The sequence below is a fragment of the Lonchura striata genome, chromosome 4 (genome assembly GCF_046129695.1).
Source record: "Lonchura striata isolate bLonStr1 chromosome 4, bLonStr1.mat, whole genome shotgun sequence".
NCBI lineage: Eukaryota > Metazoa > Chordata > Aves > Passeriformes > Estrildidae > Lonchura > Lonchura striata.
The window spans coordinates 9,004,024-9,022,021 of record NC_134606.1 but is presented as its reverse complement, the minus strand read 5'-3'; the positions used below and the strand labels follow the sequence as shown (position 1 = coordinate 9,022,021).

Below are 17,998 nucleotides of genomic sequence, written 5' to 3'. Positions count from 1 at the left end.
GAGATAGTTGTATCAGAACTGAATCTAATCAAGTAACTAATAAAATGAAAAGAATTGACCTCACTCGTGGAGATAGATGGTGTATCTTAAGTTACTTATGTCATTGTGATGGTCAGTAATGAAGAAACCCACACATGGATAGAGACAATTTTGTCTGCATACTGTGAGATGTGCTGTGTTCCTCAGCACACAGAGCTTTGTTACACATTTTTGTATCTGATGGCAGAGGTACTGGGTTGCATAGAAGAGAATAAAGGGAAATCACTGAAGAACATTTTTTAAAGGCATGGTTAAACTTCCAAGATGCTTCTTCCAGCCACTGCTGCTATTTTCCAACTGCATCTTACCCTTAGGTAAAATTGCAGTTAACACCTGAAAGATTTCAGACTAAATAACAATTTCAGATTTTGTACTTCACATTCATTAGGACATTAGAAAAGGTCCTGTACATCACACTGCACTAGACACAATGACAGTGCTTCCAACATAATACAATACCAAGACTTAACATTAGTAAAATTATATTTTTTAAAATTATGTGGTAAACACATTTGGTATTGTAAAGACAACTTACCTATATAAAGATTACGCTCAGAAATGGGGCAGTATCTCCCATCCTGAACGTAAAAGGCATTGACCACCACATCCAATATGGATTTATATTCTGTGCATCCTGCTACTGTATCCAATACAAATTTTTCTTCTGTCACATTAAGAGTCTATAGAGATACAAATTTAATAGTGATTAATGTATTCTGGAAAGAAAATAATTTTTTGTGTACAAAAAGTACAATTATTTTGAAGTAACTGGAAAACATGAACAATTAACAGCAGTGCCTTTGGTAGGGCTGCTGCCCTTCTAATGCCATCAAATAAGGGCAGTCCTAGCAAACTAATGGCCCTTGTTAAGCAAAATGTAACTTTCTCCAATGTTAAGTGTTCATTTTACCTGCTGACATAAGCATTGAGTTAAATGACCTTCATGTGTGAATGTCAGCAGTTGATGCAAAGAAAATCTGAAGTCACTGAGTTATGAGCAATGATTAACTTAGTCAACAGTTTGAGAAAGTTTCAGTAAGATTTTGTTTTCCCTCAGGAAATCTCTTCTTTGTGGGTGAAGTCTGTGCTACTTAAGGAGACTAAACTGAGGGGAGAAGCCACAGAGATTAGGGAAAGGATCTTAACTCCTACTGAAACCCAACTTTGGAGAACGTGACTGATTTAAGCTAAACCAGTGAGTGCCAGGATTCTCTTTAATGCAGACTGTTTCTTATCCAGCTAATGCTCCTGGTCCCTTGTAATGTTCATGCAGTACCCCAAGGGAACAGGAGAGTAGGATGCTCACTTCCTTCTGGATCCTACCCCATAATCCCTTTAAAAAGTCTGAATGCTCCTCAACTTCACAGTGTGTTTCAATCACAGTAAATAGCTATGCAATATCTGCTACCATATGAGATAAACTTCTAGGATGAACCACCTTTAAACACTGCAATAAAATCTGAGGTCCAGACCAATCTGTTATTACATGAATTGAAAATGGCCAGCTGAGCTATGACAAAATGACAAACAATAATGATCCTTTGATTTAAGGAGGTTAGACAAGAAGCCAAGAAAAAAGGCTGAGTGCATCTTCTGAAAATGTGTAATCCACATTTGATGTATGATCTCTCCTAGAGCTCAGAGGTGTGAGAGCAATGGAATGTATCAGATGAGAAGTTCACCCTGCCTGGTAGGCTGTCTGCTACCCTCTTGATTGCTTTATTTCCCTAATGTGATTCGTTTCTAGTTTATGGGTATTACTAGAGGCTGTTGGATGGAAGTCTGTGAATTTTCTGATGAATGACACTATATAGGGCTTTGAGATCAAGCAAATATAAGGCAAAACTTTAAAATTACCATTGTAGTATTTAGATGTAAAAACTAATGCAGAAGAATTCAAAGTGTATTTTCTCAGGTTGTCATTCAGAGCAAGCATAATTTTTTTCACTACTCCTGTTCAAAACCCTGATTTCATTACTTTTAATTTGTGCATCGTCACCAGGAAAAATGAGGAAAGAGACTGAAAAAAAATCTTAAAATATGAAAAAAAAAAGAAAAAAAAAAAAAAGGAAAGTATGGACTCCAGCTTGCTAAGCACTGAGGATTCTTCTAGGGCACACAGACACCTTTTATGGATGAAGATTTATGTAAGTTCTTTCATGAAACTAACAAAGAAAACCCATAAATCTAAGCCCCCACTAAATGATGATATATATATACACATACACACATATATATAATATTTGATATGAGATCTCTAAGAATTTACTACAAAAGGCAAAAGCAAACCTAGAAACCTGAATGGCAAAGTCAGAGAGGATGTAGTTCCAGTGAAAGCAGGATTGTGACATTTTGAATCTGAAACAATTGTTCCCTTGAGCAAATGGTGTTACTTATGAAGAAACTGCAAAAAATGGTAGTTCTGTTAAGAAACAGAAAGTCCATCATAAAACTGGTCAAGCCTGTTGGAAACAAGCCCAACAGAAACTCTCTCAGCTATCTCTGTTAGAAAGCTAAAATTCAGTTGTTTTCAAGATCTTTATTAGATTAGATCTTTGCAATCATGTTCTGTGTAATTTGATACGAAGTGCTTTGGCAAACCTGTGCTTTTCAAATGTACTTTGCAGAGGTGGCCAAGAATAGACAAACAGGTTACAACAGGACACCACTTGTGCCCAGCTCACCTCCTATACAGTGGAGACTAAAATGCAATTAACTGTCTACAGTTTCTCTACTTTACTGCTCTGACTTAACTCAGAAGTGTTAGGATGAACACAGAAGTTCTTACTCTTGCTTACACCTTGAGTTAGAATGTACATAACCACTATATGGCCTTGAGACAAGGGTGACAGGAGATGCAGCCTGGGGACAGCTGTGCCCCACAACATCAGCACTGACTGGCAGTTCTGGGGACCACAGGACAAAACGTCTTGTCATGAAACATAATCAGCTGAATCTGCTTTCAGCCACAGATGGTACCACATGTTCTGTTTCTACATGTGAAAATCGAGACTAGTTGAGCAGCCTGCAGCTATGTCCCCTAAGGAAGTGATCTCATCACTACTCAGTCAACTAAACAAGACTGGACACGAGGAGTACTTGGACAGGAAATCCCAAAGGTGAGCCAATTGTTGGTTAAGCCCTGCAGATAATCTAGTGACTCAAAACCTCAGCCAGTGCTTTAAACCAGTTAGGATACTCCTCAACAGAAAGTGCATTGTGTCCTCTACAAAGCTCATCCAGGATATTTACAGTTTATCTGTATGTCTGAAATAATAATAGCTTTGGGAAAATAATATGTTGGTCAGGTGTAATTTCTAGCACTAATTGCTAAATGCATTCTTTCTGTGGGGCTTTGTGCTGTGCTTTATGTCAGTGGGATGCATTTCAGAGAGCGTCAAGTGATCCTGAAATGGTACAGTATGACAGATTGTATGTTTATAGCACCTTCTGTATGAGGTTTTCAAAACACTTTACTAGCATTAATTGTATTTAATGAGATTGCTTTTGGCTAATACCATGTTGTACAGGCAGGAACTATAGCATGGAGCAGGTAAGAGATTTGCCCCAAGCAACACATTAAGTCATTGGTGCCAAAAAGAATTAATAAACACTAATTTGTGAGCATTTATTCTGTCCATCAGAGCAACTTTTTACCTTTTTAAGTACACTTTAATAACATATTTCTCTGAAACAACTAGCAGTTAGCTAAGTTTGCAACTATGTCTGAGCCCTTCAGTGTAAAGAAGGCCAGATAATTTACAGGTGAAAGTAACACATGCAGTGCTCATCTTCTGTTCATTGAATATTAAAAATATCAGAAGACAAAACAGATCTTCAACAGATACAAATATCTGACACTATTCTCTCCATGGCATCCAATTCCAGCTTTTTCTGATTACTAAGTGTTTAAGTTGTAAAAAAAAAAACCAACTTGATTCTGTCTGAATTTATCCTGAATGGTCCTGGGAAAGAAATGTGATTCTTGTCTAATTATGTGCTGATTGGTTTTACTTCCCCCTTTTGGGAAAACCCTAATACCTGTAGTCTGCTTCCATGGATGTATTTTTCCTGCTCTCTGGCACACAGCTGTAGCTGGGAATCAGTCAAGTTTCCTCAAGGAGAGAAGAGAATGGGTAAAAAGGGCTTTGAACACAACTTCCACCATGGGTTAGTACACAAAATAGCATGAATTAAATGGAGAAATATCTACAAAAGGAAAGCTCCTCCACCATGGGTGTATTATAACAAGGCTGGTTACAGTGGGACCTGTTTGAAGGGGCCAGAGAGATCAGAAAAGGAGAAAGAAAAGCTCTTCTCTCTGGAGTGAAAAAGGGAAAGAAATATCAGCCATGCTCTGTTTGAGACTTCTCAGGCTAAGGATATAATTTAGGTGAAACAAACATTTTAGAAATAATATTTGATGAAAAGATAAAATAGCTTTCACCTTCTGAGAGAACTGTGCAATAGTATGTAGAGAACATCTAGGAAGAACGTGCACATTTTGCAGATAGAGTCTGATTAGAGTGCTTCAGTTATCAGTGCTAGTCCTCTCCAAGGGTCTAATCAAAATGCTGTAAAAATGAAAGAAAGTATTCCTACTGACGTCACCAGGGCTTGAATCAGTCATCAGAACCCAGTCTTCTTTCTCTCTGAAGTAAGTGGGAAAAACCCCTGGGATCATTGGATATAAGTAGGAAAATATTCTGCTTCTACTATTCACAATCCGTGTTGGTGTCACAAGCTAGTATTTTTCATCTAGAGCAGACAGTGCTGACCAATGCTGTATTAAAAGTACAGTGAACATTATTTTCCCTTGTACTTAATATTAAATCCCAGAACATTCCAGAAAACTGATTCCATAATTTCCTTACAAAGATCCTAATCTGCATTTATGTCAGTAAATAAAAATACAAATTAGACTTCCTTTTATTTCACCAAATCTATCATTCTTGCATTACTTTGTCTTCATATTTAAATATATGACTTTTGACATTTGAGGATTTTACTGCCAATTGAGTAAAATCAGTTGAGTGGGCATGTGTGAGACACAGCTGAACCAGCACAAATGAGAACTAGGAAGAGTTGTGCCAAATCACACCATGTTCTTGTGAAATGGGAAGCTCATAAACATATCTCGCTATCAGCATGAGAGGGATAAAGGAACAGAACAGTGAATTTGGGGTGGCAGTTCTGATTTTACAGAAATAGGCTCTTCTGTAGCTGGGATGTATGTAGGAAGGTCAATTTGATGGGTCTGATCCTGCAACTCTGATTGAAGCAGGTAATTCCACTGAAAATAAAGTGAGCTATGAGCATAGAGAAAGGCATGAACATTGATTTGTAACTCCTGTGTTAAAATCTGTCTCTTGTTGTCATAGCCAAAGCTTGATTCTGACAGTCACAAGGAAGAACAATACCTGGGACACTTCAGTTAGATACAAAATTTAATATTTTTTAAAATGAACAGATGCAGTCCATTCCTATAAAAGGTCTGATGAAATTAGCCTTATGTACACCATGCACTGTATGAAAGATCACCTTTGGATATGGATAATTTCTGACAGATTTAAGTGAATAATGCTTAGTAAAAAGAAGGGGGTTTAGTACAGAGGAATGAAAATATTATCTGGATGGCATCAGTCTGATACAAGAAGCATTAAAAAGCATTTAGGAAGATAAACAAGAAGAAGAAATCTGATCATTCAAATGAAGAACAACAGGAACAGATGTAAATTTGAATGTGAATATATAACAAAGATCTGAGATAGACTTAGGAATTATTTAAAGTTAATGTGTTATTCAAGATAATTAGAATTGAATTCTGGTTTAATAGTAACAAGGTCACAGTACTGAAGCAAAAACGTTTAACTGGACTTCTTTGTTTTTAGGAGGCTTGAGGGAATAATATGATTCTTTGTGATTGAAGGTGAGGTTTGTTTGTTGCAGTTAGGAATCATCCATCATATTGCTAATGAATTTGCGGTTTTATTGAAAATATTTGCAGTGAAAAACAAATGTTATCAACATTGTAAATTACAGTACAATAAACGTGAAGACTATAAATAACTAAATTACAACTCAAAGTTCCTGGGAAAACATAAAGTCTGATCACTCACTGAGAACAATAAACATATAGCAGAAATAAAATATATGGAGTTTAACATCTCTAGACTGATTTTGATCACATCCTAATTAGAGGAAACTGTGTTATTAATTTCCCATTATTCAAGAATTAAAAATCCTTCCATATTTGATCTCTTTTTCTCTAAAACAAGAGCCTAATAATCAGTGAGTTTTCCTAACTCCAATTTTATACAGAAGCCTGCACTAGGAGTTGGAAGACAGGAGCTGAGATTTGGACGTATCTTTCTTGCTTCCCGAGTGGCCTTGTAGAGATCATGTTCTCTCTTCGCACCTTGGTTTTAAACACTGACAGCTCCCTGGCACTCAGCAGTCTGTTTATGCATTTCCATCACACCAAAAGAACATTCTATCTTTATGCATACAGTGGTTGAGTCAGACCTGAACTACTGTCCCAGTAATAGTTTACCTTTCTTTAACCTCACTTTCTTTTTTTTTGGCACTAATTTTCTGATTTCCTACTTGCATATTGAAACCCTGAGTGGCTGCAAAGTGCAATGAATGAAAAATGTGTCCTAGTGGTTATTTGATGTAGTATCTTCTTGATCTACCTCAATTACAAAAATGCAGGGAGAGATGGGTGCTTTTTTCAAGCAGCACACAGGGGTTGGGTGTGCAGCCATCACTGCTGTAAATGGGCTGTGTAAAGCTAAATCCCACATACAGCTAGGAAAAAACCTCTGGAGAGCAGAATCTAATGCCATCAATTTCCTACAAATAAACTACTTTTCTCATGTAAACCAAGGAATGTACAGGGTAATGCTGCTAACTTTGGGCAGCCCCTCTGGAATATACTCAGAAGCAGACTGTACAGCCAAATGTTTTCCCAAGGGATTTCTGTCTCAAATCTTGAAATAAGATTTCCTGCACTAAGAGAATATGCTCAGGTGGAACAGACATTTGAATAAAACTATAAAGATGCATTAAGAAGTTAAAATAATAATCAAGAGGTTGATTATTCTTCTGCTGAAGCGAATGGATAACCTCCTATGATATTTGAGAGGAACAAGTGGAGAGTAGCTCACATGGCCTCATAAATGTAACTGATTTTTGACACGAAGTTGTCAAAATTTCAGGTTTTTTACCTGTTTGGAAATACTAGGTATTTTCAAACCAAATGCAGGGAAACAGCTGGGGATGTATTTTCAAAGTGGCATACAGGAGTCAGCAGTGCCTTACAAATTTGGCCTTTTGGTTTTCTTATGAAAATCCAAGCACATTTTGCCAAGTGAAAAATAGCCATTTGCATGTGTTTTGTGTGAATTTAAACTGTAGCAGTGAACTCCCTTGAGGGCTGTGCGTGCCCTTACCGTGCCCAGTGCAGGGCATGCAGAGCTTTCACTACAATAGAGGGTGAGGCTGGAACAAGTCATACTGGCTCAGTCTGGGAGCTCAAACTGGTAGAAGAGATCCTGTCTCACCTACTTTCTCTGTGGCATCTGCCTCTTGTGGGCTTCAGTTTGAAAAGAGAGAGAGATATTTCTCATTTGATTGAGGTACAGTAGAGATTGGAACTGAATGTGCAAGAACTTTGAAGTGAGCAGAACAATACCAAAGAGGTGGGCAGGACTTGCTGCACAGGACAATAGTACTGGAACCAACCACTTGAAGAGATGGAACTGGGACAGGTTAAATAAAGAGACGTGAGCAAATAAACTTGAGGGCAAGAAAAAGGCCAGGGATAGAAAAATGATGGAGCATTGAACAGAACTCAGTTTATCCTTCTCTGCCATGCACTCAATATTTGGCTAGCAGAGTATTCCAAACCTCTACAGTACAGCCATTGTGCACTGTCAAAATATAAACATTTCTACACAGTTTCTATGAGAGACTAAAATATACTATTTCACATAATCATGTATTTTGACTTTTGTTTAATTATGTAACTTTATGTGCATCTAGAAATTAAAAATAAAATCTTGCTGAAGATTGACTATGCTCTGAACTGTTGTCACCTTTGCAGCAGCAGAGTGAAACCAAAAGAAACCTGTTGGATTGTGATCAGAATATTCAACAGTGGCTGATTGTATACTTAGTAAAAGATACAATATGAAAATCTTTGAATTCCTTCTTACTATCATTTGCAAAGCAAATATATTTTCAACTTGATGGCTTCAACCTGATTTATTTTTTGCTTCTTTTTTTTTTTATACATTCATATTGTAAAGTCCTTCATTTTAAAATATAATTGCTTGCCCACTTTCACTTTTTTTCCTGTGCCTCAGTTCACCAGATATTTTTATTGCTTTAATTTGCAAGGATTCCCACAAGAATGGTCTCCTGCTGTTGGCAAATGGCTGACAGGGATATTTGGATCAAGACAGATTGTGCCTTCCAGACTCCCTCCTGTAGCACTGCATCCAGCTTCCTTTTGTAACATATTCCCATTTATCATGTACACAAATAAGAACCCTAAACTTCAGGCTAGGATGCAAACCTCTGTCTGTGACATTTCCTTCTCAATGCTGTCAGTTTAATTTCAACAGTGCAAAGACAAAGCTTCGGCACTCTTATGCTACTTCTTTCCTCAGTTATTGGTTCTATTGCCACCCTGCCTGTCAGTCAAACCCATGACTCCAGAGGTCATTTTTCATGCAGATAATCATCACTATGTGCACATCTTCTTCACTGTTTTTGAGCAGCACATTTAAAATAGTATTTTCCTATCACTTCCTAGCTAAAAATCGAAGGTAGTTTCTCAGAGTTTTCTATTTTAATGAAATAAGTGTCTCTGTTGTGGGTTTAACCAACCCCATCTTAGGAAACCAACCATCTGGAATGCTACTGCTAAGTTCATCCTGCTAGTCCATTGATTTGACCCACTTACTCCACCTACCATCTCACAGTTGATTCTAGCACATAAAACTAAAGCTGCCTGTCAAGATGCTTCACAACTCATTTCCATTCTGCATTTCATTTCTTACTTTTTGCTGATGTCTTCCCCATTTCTGATCAGCCGAGGATGCCCATCTCTTCATTTCCTCTATCAGATTTCCAAAGGAGTAATTTTGTTTAGTTTCAATCAGTTCCTACATATACTGCTCTTAAAATCTACTTTGTTCTGACAGAGGTTTGGCTCTGCAGAATGTCCTTGGCTCCTGGCAGTTCAGGTGGCAGTGTGTGGCTGTCAGAGGTACTTATTTTGAGGATCTGGCACTTGACAAGACTGGCATCACAGTGGCTCCTGCAGCCCCTGCCAGTGTGGTGCTGAACTCCTTGAATATGTTCTAGAATGACTTTTGTGTACTGTGCTTTTATTTTGAGGGAAATAGTCTAGCCCAAAATTGTTGGTTTCACCAGAAACATCCCCAGACAGGTGAACAATAGGTTAAGGAGGATATTTTATGGAGGCCAGCAACAAGTTATCAAAGAACTAAACAAGACACCTCAGATACCACATTAGAAGACATAGACTCTAAACCACCCAAATACAATAAAGATATACATCATGAATGACACCTGCAGTGTTAATATCTGAATGCACTGTGAGGGGATGGAAAACTGTTAAAAGAGTTTAAAAGAACAGAAGACTTGCAGAGAAGTCAAGTGTGATATACTGCACACCTAAGTCAGCAAATAAATATAGAGCTGAGTCTTGTAATTACTTAGATTTGGTCTCTTGGAATCTGACTCTCCTGATTTTTTCCTGGTCAGTAGACAACCTGAGCTTTGCTATTTTTTGTGCTGCTGGCATGAGACAAACAGGTATGAATCCAGTCTGTGATTTAGAGCCAGGCTGTTAATCAGGATACAAACTGAAGGAAGTTTCTGCATGGATTAGTTAATATTGGCTAACTGTTAAGTTACCAAACCTGAAAATCAGGTGCACGAAAATGCTACAATATTTTTAGGATTATCTGCCTCCTATGAAACAGAAAAGAAAGAATTAAGTGAATTTTTCATGATGAATTTTAATCACCCATTTGGTACTGAACCAAAATTGAATTTTATATAAACACAGGTCTTACTTTTTACTTTCTTCGATAAATTCTATGAGACCTAAAAGTAACCCAGAGAAAGATTTTGGCCTTGCCTTTGGCCTCAGCTATCCTCCCTGTCCTTCCCTTTCTTAAAGGGTTTATTATGAAACTTTGGATTCATATTTCACTAATTAATTCATATTTCACTCCTTCTTTTGTCTTTGTATCTATCACCTTTCCTGGGCTGAGAAGAACAATGATCTGAAGACTCATATTTTGTAAACATTTATTTTGGCAGCAGTGGTAACTGAATTTACCTGCTCTCTGCCCAGTGAAAAATGATTACTTTGAAACTGGATCAGTTCCCTGATGTAATTAGAATATAAATCACAAAGAGTTAAGCCAGTACTACAAGGCAGGAGGGCAGGGTCAGAGAAAAGGGGCCTGAGTGGCAACTGTTGGAGAAGGCAAGCACCCCAGGAATGGGTGTGAAGCCACTGCTCAGCCCCTGGCTTTCTTACCACACCTCCACAGTTTTATATTCCTTTAGTTCATTTGTATTTATGCAAAATCAATGCAAAAGACTATCTGACTGGAATAGCAGTGGTTTATACCTTATTGTCAGAAGGGGAAATGAGCACTGGAGCCACATGGCAGTGTGGAATCAGGGCTCCAGCAATGTCATTTGATAACACACGGCACACACAGACAATAGCAGTCTAAACAATATTACTGTTTTCCCTTAGTGATTTGCTAAAGCTGATTCACTCCACTAGCTGCCTCAGCACAATTCAGGGTGACACTGAGGACAAAGAGATGGGAAGAGGTGACACATTATGGTCAGGAAAGGATGGAAACTGCTTCAGCCAGAACAGAAACAAATGGGAAAATCATGGTCTGGTTACTTGCAGTATTACATTAGAATCTGCTGGCTGATTTATTGTCACTGTCCTTCTATCCCACTGTTGTGGTGGTCACTTATGTCCTCAAAGCAAGAATACCTGATCTTGTGACTCAGCTTCTGACCTGCATTTGTACATACAAATGGGTGGTGCTGTCAGAAACTTCTGCTTGGAAGGAAGAAAAGAGTAAGAATCTTCAAAACAGCTTAATCAGAAGTGGAACAGAAGTTTTCCCTATGACTATCTCATCAATTTTAGAAGGTTGTTGCTTTTTTTTCCCTTCCTCTTGTTGTTATCCAAGCAGTTTTTCAACCCCTCTGGGCTTTACTGCCATGTTTTCTGGTGATAACCATAAGAAATTTAGGCTTTACTCATGAACAAAAAATGTCACTGTAAGGGAAATCAATGAAAGCTACAACAACACGTTAGAAAACAGATACCTTTGCATTTAAAATCACACAGTAACAAAGTAAACTGTGTAAGATCAACCAAAACTTAATATACCTGCAACATCATAGCTGATTCATTCAAGAAATCCTCCATGCTCTGATATTCAGGGTTGAATTTGTTAAGCTGTTGCACTATTAGTGCAATAAGTTCTCTGTGGCTGACCATCTTCACCATGGAGAATCCTATAAATACAGAAAATCATTATTTTTTCGTGCCTCCTTCAGTTGTGGCATAATGCATGGTGATAGGCTCATACAGAAGTTAGACTGCAGTAATGCAGAAGAGAACATTTAGGTCAAGCTTTCAAAATCACAGTTACTCAGAACAGCTGACAGGGGAAATGAAAATACAGTACAAACATCAAGAAAACAAAAGACAAAATGACATATTGTAAATATCTCAAAATATCTTAAGGATAAATGCTACTGCACCAGGTTATTTGACAAAATATAATTAAAGATAATATAGAAAGAAACATGGACTTTTCCCTGTGTGCACACAGGTCCTACTTAACACACTGCTGTTCCCAGTGAGATGTATCAGAAAGCAAAATTTTAGTCTTAAATTTCATCACATGTTGCTGTAAACAGCCTGTTTTTCAAAAGCAACAAAAGAACAGGAACAGAGAGGAATTATAAGGAAGCAGTGACTGTTGGTCAGCAGGCTGGGCCATGATCACAGCATTTCAGTGGTCTGGGCCACTGCCAAGGTTTGTGAAGGCACAGCAGTTGAGTATTTATGTTTGATGCTTTTCTTGTGAAATGACTGGATTTTGTCTCTCTCAAATGAAGCCTTACCCATATGTCTGAGAATGTGTAGGACTTGTTACCTCAATTTTAATGTTCAGATGACAAGAACTATAATGCATTTGTTCCTACACACACACACACACACACACACACACACACACGTTGTTGTGTATGAAAGACCAATCACAGCAATTACCAGGCCTGAAAGTCATTAAGCTGGTTTAGCAATGGGAAAAAAAAAAAGAGAACAAAAGCACCTTTCCATGGTGAAAATAAAAATGTAATTTTGAAAATAATTCTTGTATTTTATATATCACAATATTTTGACGTCAATAAAGAATGCCTGATCCAGATGATTCATCCCCACTGTGGTAAACATAATTAATTTCTCCGTTTTAAGTATTATGATAATATTTCCAGACACAGTGGTATTGTACTCTACCTTTCAGTACCATCTTACTAAGTAATTGCCTAAAAAGCACTTTTCATTCCTAATCTCAAAGAACTGAAAAAAAGAGTTTGTCTGTGATTACATTCACTATAGCCATTTAGGTACCTGTTATGATTAAGACAAAATGTCTAAATAAAAAAAAAAGTCCAGCAAAACAGGGTTGGATCCTAATAAGGGATGACAAATACAGAAAAAGGCACCACTGTGCAAGGGAATCACTGTTACTCCACTCCTCTGAGAATCATTTTTTTCTCAGGTAAGAACCTGCCAAGGTTCTTACACTCACAAGGGATTTTGGATAAGCGAGGGAGGAATATCTCTGTACTTCAGAGTGAATCATAATTCAGGCTCCAACAGCTCTGCCAGTAACAAATGCTTTTTGTTCTGGCATACCAGTAAGAAATTCGAGCTCTCATGCTCTGATATCCACACCTCCTCCCAAATAACAATCATTAAGCCCCAAAACTGGAATGTGAAAACTAAGATGCCTTCAGATCTCTGAACACATAGGGGGTCTTAATAGAAAAGACCCCACTTCTAATAAGCTGTTATTATTTTTGGCAATGTTTTAAAAACATACACATTGAGAATAAAATGCTTCTTGTATGATATGCACCCTTATTTCCACACAATCGATTAGAAAACTACTCCAGTTATTATGTATCAAAGTGATATAAATTTATACTGTGTATAAAATGGCAGAAATTTTCTTCCATTATCAGCTGTAGATTTCAGTTAAAGGAGGCGAGAACCTGACTTGACCTTATTTTATGGTGGAGCTTGGAGATATTTTGAAAGCAATTACAGAGGATAAGAGTGGCCACAATTGTAGGAATTGGTTTCAGTGACCTGAAAGGTTCTTTCAGGTTTTATATCTGCTCCCACATTCCTGGCCTAGAAAGACTGTGATTGCACTTCCTCTAATGAAAGCTGTCCTTAAAAAGAGCTGAACTAAGCCTCCCTGCAAAATTCAGACAGATCAGATGGAAAATGTTCACTTTGAGGATCTTAATTTTACTTTTCATGTATTTGAATGTTTTGCATACCTACTGCAAGTGTTTTCCTTAACATGACGTGGTATTTTTTTTATCTCTTAGCTTGCACAACTTTATAATTAAATACTTATTGTACAAAACCTTCTGCAAATAAGTTTTACTATGTTTATGAGGTGGGTTAACAAATGTTCACCAAGGCTGGCTACTTGCCCAAAATTTCAGGGGACAAAGCCCAGCAACCCTGTCCACAGCATAACACACTTGTAAGGCCCCTTGATGCTTTCTGTTGTACTTACAAACAGCTAATAAATACGAGCACTGAAAGAGAGCAGGTTTAGATTAGACATTCAGGAGGAACTCCTCCCTGTGAGGGTGGTGAGGCCCTGGCACAGGCTGCCCGGAGGATTTGTGTGTGCCCCATCCCTGGCAGTGCTCCAGCCCGGTCTGGATGGGGCTTGGAGCAGCCGGCTCCCGAGCAAGGTGTCCCTGCCCAGGGCGGGGGCGTTGGGAACGGATGAGCTTTAAGGTTCCTTCCTACCCAAACCACTCTGTGATCCTAGGACTGCATGAAAACAAAGGAGCGAAGGAGCCACGAGCCTGCCCAGGGCACCCGCCGCTTTCACGCGTCGGGAATTGCACCCGGCTCGTTCCGGGGGTGTCACGTACGGCCACATCTGCCTCGCCCGGCCGCTGCCCCTCCCGTCCCCGGCCGTGCCCGCCGCTCCCGTCCCGGGCTGCTCCGTGTCCCGGCGCGGTCCCTCCAGCCGCGGCGACCCCGCGCGCGCCGTTGCCAAGGAGCGCGAGGGCTGCTGGGAGCTGTAGTCCTGCTGCGAGCCCGCCTCAGTGCTGCGAAACGGCGCGACCGGGCACCCGGAACTACACGAGCGCGGAAACAAGATGGCGGCGGTTGTTTGCTGCCGTTGCCACGGAGCTAGTACCTTTCCCCCGGGTGTTTCCGCTCATGGACAGCCAGCGGTCGGTGGCGCGCCGGTTGCTGGAGCACGGACAGCGCTGGCGGGCGTTGGTAGGGTCTGCGAGTCCCGAGCGGACGCGCGCAGGGCGGCCCGCGGAAAACTACAACTCCCGGCAGCCACCGCAACAAGGCGTTAGCCGGGGCGTGGCCTGCGCGGCACGCATCTTCCCGCCCCCTCCACGTGTTACGCAAATGAGCAGGTTGATGGGCGGGGCAACTGCGCGTGCCCGCCCCGGGCCGCCACCCTATTGGGTGGGGAGGGGAGGGCGCGGGGGCGGTGTCGCGCATGCGCGGTGGGGCGGCGCTGCCGCCGGCCGCGCAATGTTTTGGGGGCGGTCGGGGCGGCGCGGCGCGCGCGGAGCCGCCGGACGGTCCCTGCGCTGACGGGAGCGCCCGGCGGCCGCTCCGCGGGGAAGCGCGGCGGAGCGGGAGCAGAGCGCGACCCGGGGAGCTCCCAGCCAGGGGCACGGCTCGCCTCGGTCCTCCGAGCGGCGCGGGTGTGGAGCCGGCAGCTCCCGTGGCAGCGGCGGCGGCGGCAGCGGGGTGCCAGCGGCCGCGGTGATGATGAACAGGTTCAGAAAGTGGCTGTACAAACCCAAGGCAAGTTGCGAGGAGCCGCCGCTGCCCGGGGTCACCGTCACGGCGCGGGTGGAAGTCGGGACGCGGCTCCCGGCGCGCAGCCGCGGGTCGCTCCGCGGCCGGGGGCGCCGTGTGGGGCGAGCGGAGCCCGCGGGCGGAGCGCGGGAGCGGCGCGGAGCGCGGCGCCCGCTGCGGCGGGATGACAAAGCAGAGCGGGAGCCGCGGGGCCGCTCCGAGCGGGAGCCGCTCCGAGCCGCGGGAGCCGCTCCGAGCCGCGGGGCCGCTCCGAGCCGCGGGGCCGCTCCGAGCCGCGGGGCCGCTCCGAGCCGCGGGGCCGCTCCGAGCCGCGGGGCCGCTCCGAGCCGCGGGGCCGCTCCGAGCGGGGGCCGCTCCGAGCCGCGGGGCCGCTCCGAGCCGCGGGGCCGCTCCGAGCCGCGGCGCCGCTCCGAGCCGCGGCGGGCTCGGGGCTCCGCCGGCACCGCGGGGAGGCGGCGGAGCCCGGGCGGCGCTCCCGGGGCGCTGCGGGCTGCGCCGAGCCCGGCTCCGGGAGATGTTCGGGCGCTCCTGTTGTGCCGTTAACGCTGTGTGTGTGCACCTGGAAACTTCGGAAGTTAGGAGATTTACTGCGAGGTGCTCTGTGAGTGTTTTGTGCCCTTCTCGCTTTGAAATTCTTGGAAGGAATCCAAGAATCGCAGTTTGCTTTGCAACGAAATTATCATCCTCTGCCTCGAGTTAAGTAACAACTGTCTGGAGAGTGATCTTATCTGGTGTGTGATGTTCGGCTCGTAAATCAAGGACATTACTGGTTTTGAACATCTCTAGCATCTTTTTCTTGTCCGGCCGTTACAGCAGTCAGTATAGTTATTCACTTTCTGAAGTATTTGATTTAATTTTGGTTTCTGTTGGTCTCTATCAGACGTTTTTTCCTATGCTTTGCTATCAGTCTTGGGTCTCAGTTTGTGCACCTTCCATGTACTCCGTTCTTTTGGCTGTATTTTGGCCAGTATGTTGCAGTGAAAAAAAAAAAAGCCAAGGTGATGCTGTAAAATAAAAGTTCATATTACACTGGCTTTATGGATTTTACATGTAGTCCTAACTTTTGGGAACTGCTGAAGAACGCATAATTGTCAGATATTGCTGCTAATAACTGCAAGAGAGAGAATGTAGAGATTTAGTAACCAGAAATACAGTAACAAGTTATAGGTAACTTAAATTGAATTTTCTTATTTGTAGGTGTTTTATACAAGGGAAGAATAGTTAATGAACAAAAAGGAAAACTGTTAAATGCAGAGGAAATATTTTTCAATACAGCTCTTGTCACTGTTTTTTAAACAAAAGTCACTAGATTTCACATTGTTTTTCTTTCTTATAGCAATTTTATCTTTTTGTGATAAAACTTGTTTTTTAATTTGCTGACCCTTTCTTGTAAGGCATGTGTTGGGCATTCAGGATCTGTATCAAATAAGGTATACTTATAGTTCTGTGGGACTTCTCTTGGGGTAAAGTGACTTTTCAAGCCTGTTGCATGACAATGGGCCTCATAAATCAGGAACGCCTATTGTTGTTGGTTTAGAACCAGCACCACTGCTTTTTGTTGTCTATTTATACCTTCTTTGCCAACAGTTTTTCTTAGTTTCAGTAGCTTACGACGTCATTTTTGTTCTGGTATTCAGAATGCATTTCTGGTGAATTGTAAGAGCTCCAGAAAAAGGCATTTTTCCTGGTGTGCTTGTTGAGTGGGTGTGGATCGTGTCATTAAATACACAGAGGTTTGAATAGCACTTCTTTTATAGAAGGTGAGGCAGAGGATCTCACATGTAGAGACTGTACCTTTCCTGGTTGTATTGCTTGCTTTTGTATTTAAAGGAATTTGCAATGTTTCCCAAAAGATCAGTGGGTTCCAGAGTCTGTTTTGAATGTAATGTGTTTTGAAGAGGACTTTGCTGAATACTTACTCTGGTGGGGGCTCTCAGGTCTCAGGATTTATGTTACTTCTGTTAGGTACTGTGGGCTCCAGGTGCATTTTATCAGTTAGGTTTTGCTGCTCCCAGTGATGGGGAATACTTCTTCTGAAATATTCCAGGTCCTACTGTCATATAATAGGACTTGTGTATGGCAGCAGATTTTGATACCACTGGGTGTTTGGCCCAGAGCTTTGGTGTCTATTCAGAGGTACTTTTGAAGGCAAGGGGTGGGATGACATCAGAGTGCAGCAAATTCATAGTACAGCCTGCTCAAAAATCTGAATATATGGTGTAGCTTAATCCTAGGGGAACTATTTCATAATTCATCCCTGAAAAAACACAGCCCCAAAATATGTAAATTAATTCAGCTTAATCTTTTTAAATGGTGGAGACAAGGTAATGAAATAGAGTGCTTAACAAGGTGAAATCACAAAAATCTTGGGGTAATCATGAGTTACTGCAAGATGCACGACCTGCATCGAGGCAGGGGTATTTACTTGGCAACTGCTGCATCTGTTTGAACATACCAAGAATGAGAGAGAAAATGTGGGTGTAGGAAGTGGAAGATCTTGACTAATGTTGTGAGTGTGTCACGGGAACAGCACGGCTTCCCTAGATCCTTGTTCAGTCAGTGCTCTTCCTGCCCAGCTCTGTTCCTCAGGTATGCTGATACGCCAGATTCTGATAAACTGGATCAAATGCCAGCGGTAGAGGTAACCAGAGAATGAAATAAATAGCAGTGACGTGATCTGTAGAGCTGCCGGGAGGCAGACTTTTAACTGATGTATTGGAGACAGAGCAGAGACAAGATTTTGTTTCCAGCCTCCTGTGC

At 41.6% G+C, this 17,998-nt stretch overlaps 2 protein-coding genes across 6 annotated transcripts in view; one reads left to right on the top strand and one right to left on the bottom strand.

Moving 5' to 3' along the window:
- CFAP99 (cilia and flagella associated protein 99) overlaps positions 1-14,413 on the bottom strand; it is a 48,743-nt gene extending 34,330 nt beyond the window's left edge. Inside the window, exons 1-3 of the mRNA XM_021550731.3 lie at positions 14,317-14,413; positions 11,510-11,637; positions 575-719 (exon numbers count right to left, since the gene is read on the bottom strand). Of these exons, the coding sequence (XP_021406406.2) occupies positions 575-719; positions 11,510-11,629 (265 nt within the window). The 5' untranslated portion in view covers positions 11,630-11,637; positions 14,317-14,413. The remainder of the gene's footprint in view (positions 1-574; positions 720-11,509; positions 11,638-14,316) is intronic.
- A 604-nt stretch (positions 14,414-15,017) lies between these two features.
- Positions 15,018-17,998, top strand: part of ZFYVE28 (zinc finger FYVE-type containing 28) — a 146,698-nt gene continuing 143,717 nt past the window's right edge. For 2 of the 5 annotated variants that reach the window (XM_021550715.3, XM_021550713.2), the window contains exon 1: positions 15,018-15,223. In XM_021550715.3, coding sequence (XP_021406390.1) covers positions 15,185-15,223 — 39 coding nt within the window. In that variant the 5' untranslated portion in view covers positions 15,018-15,184. The remainder of the gene's footprint in view (positions 15,224-17,998) is intronic. The other 3 variants (XM_021550714.3, XM_021550716.3, XM_021550712.3) reach the window with 3 other exon arrangements.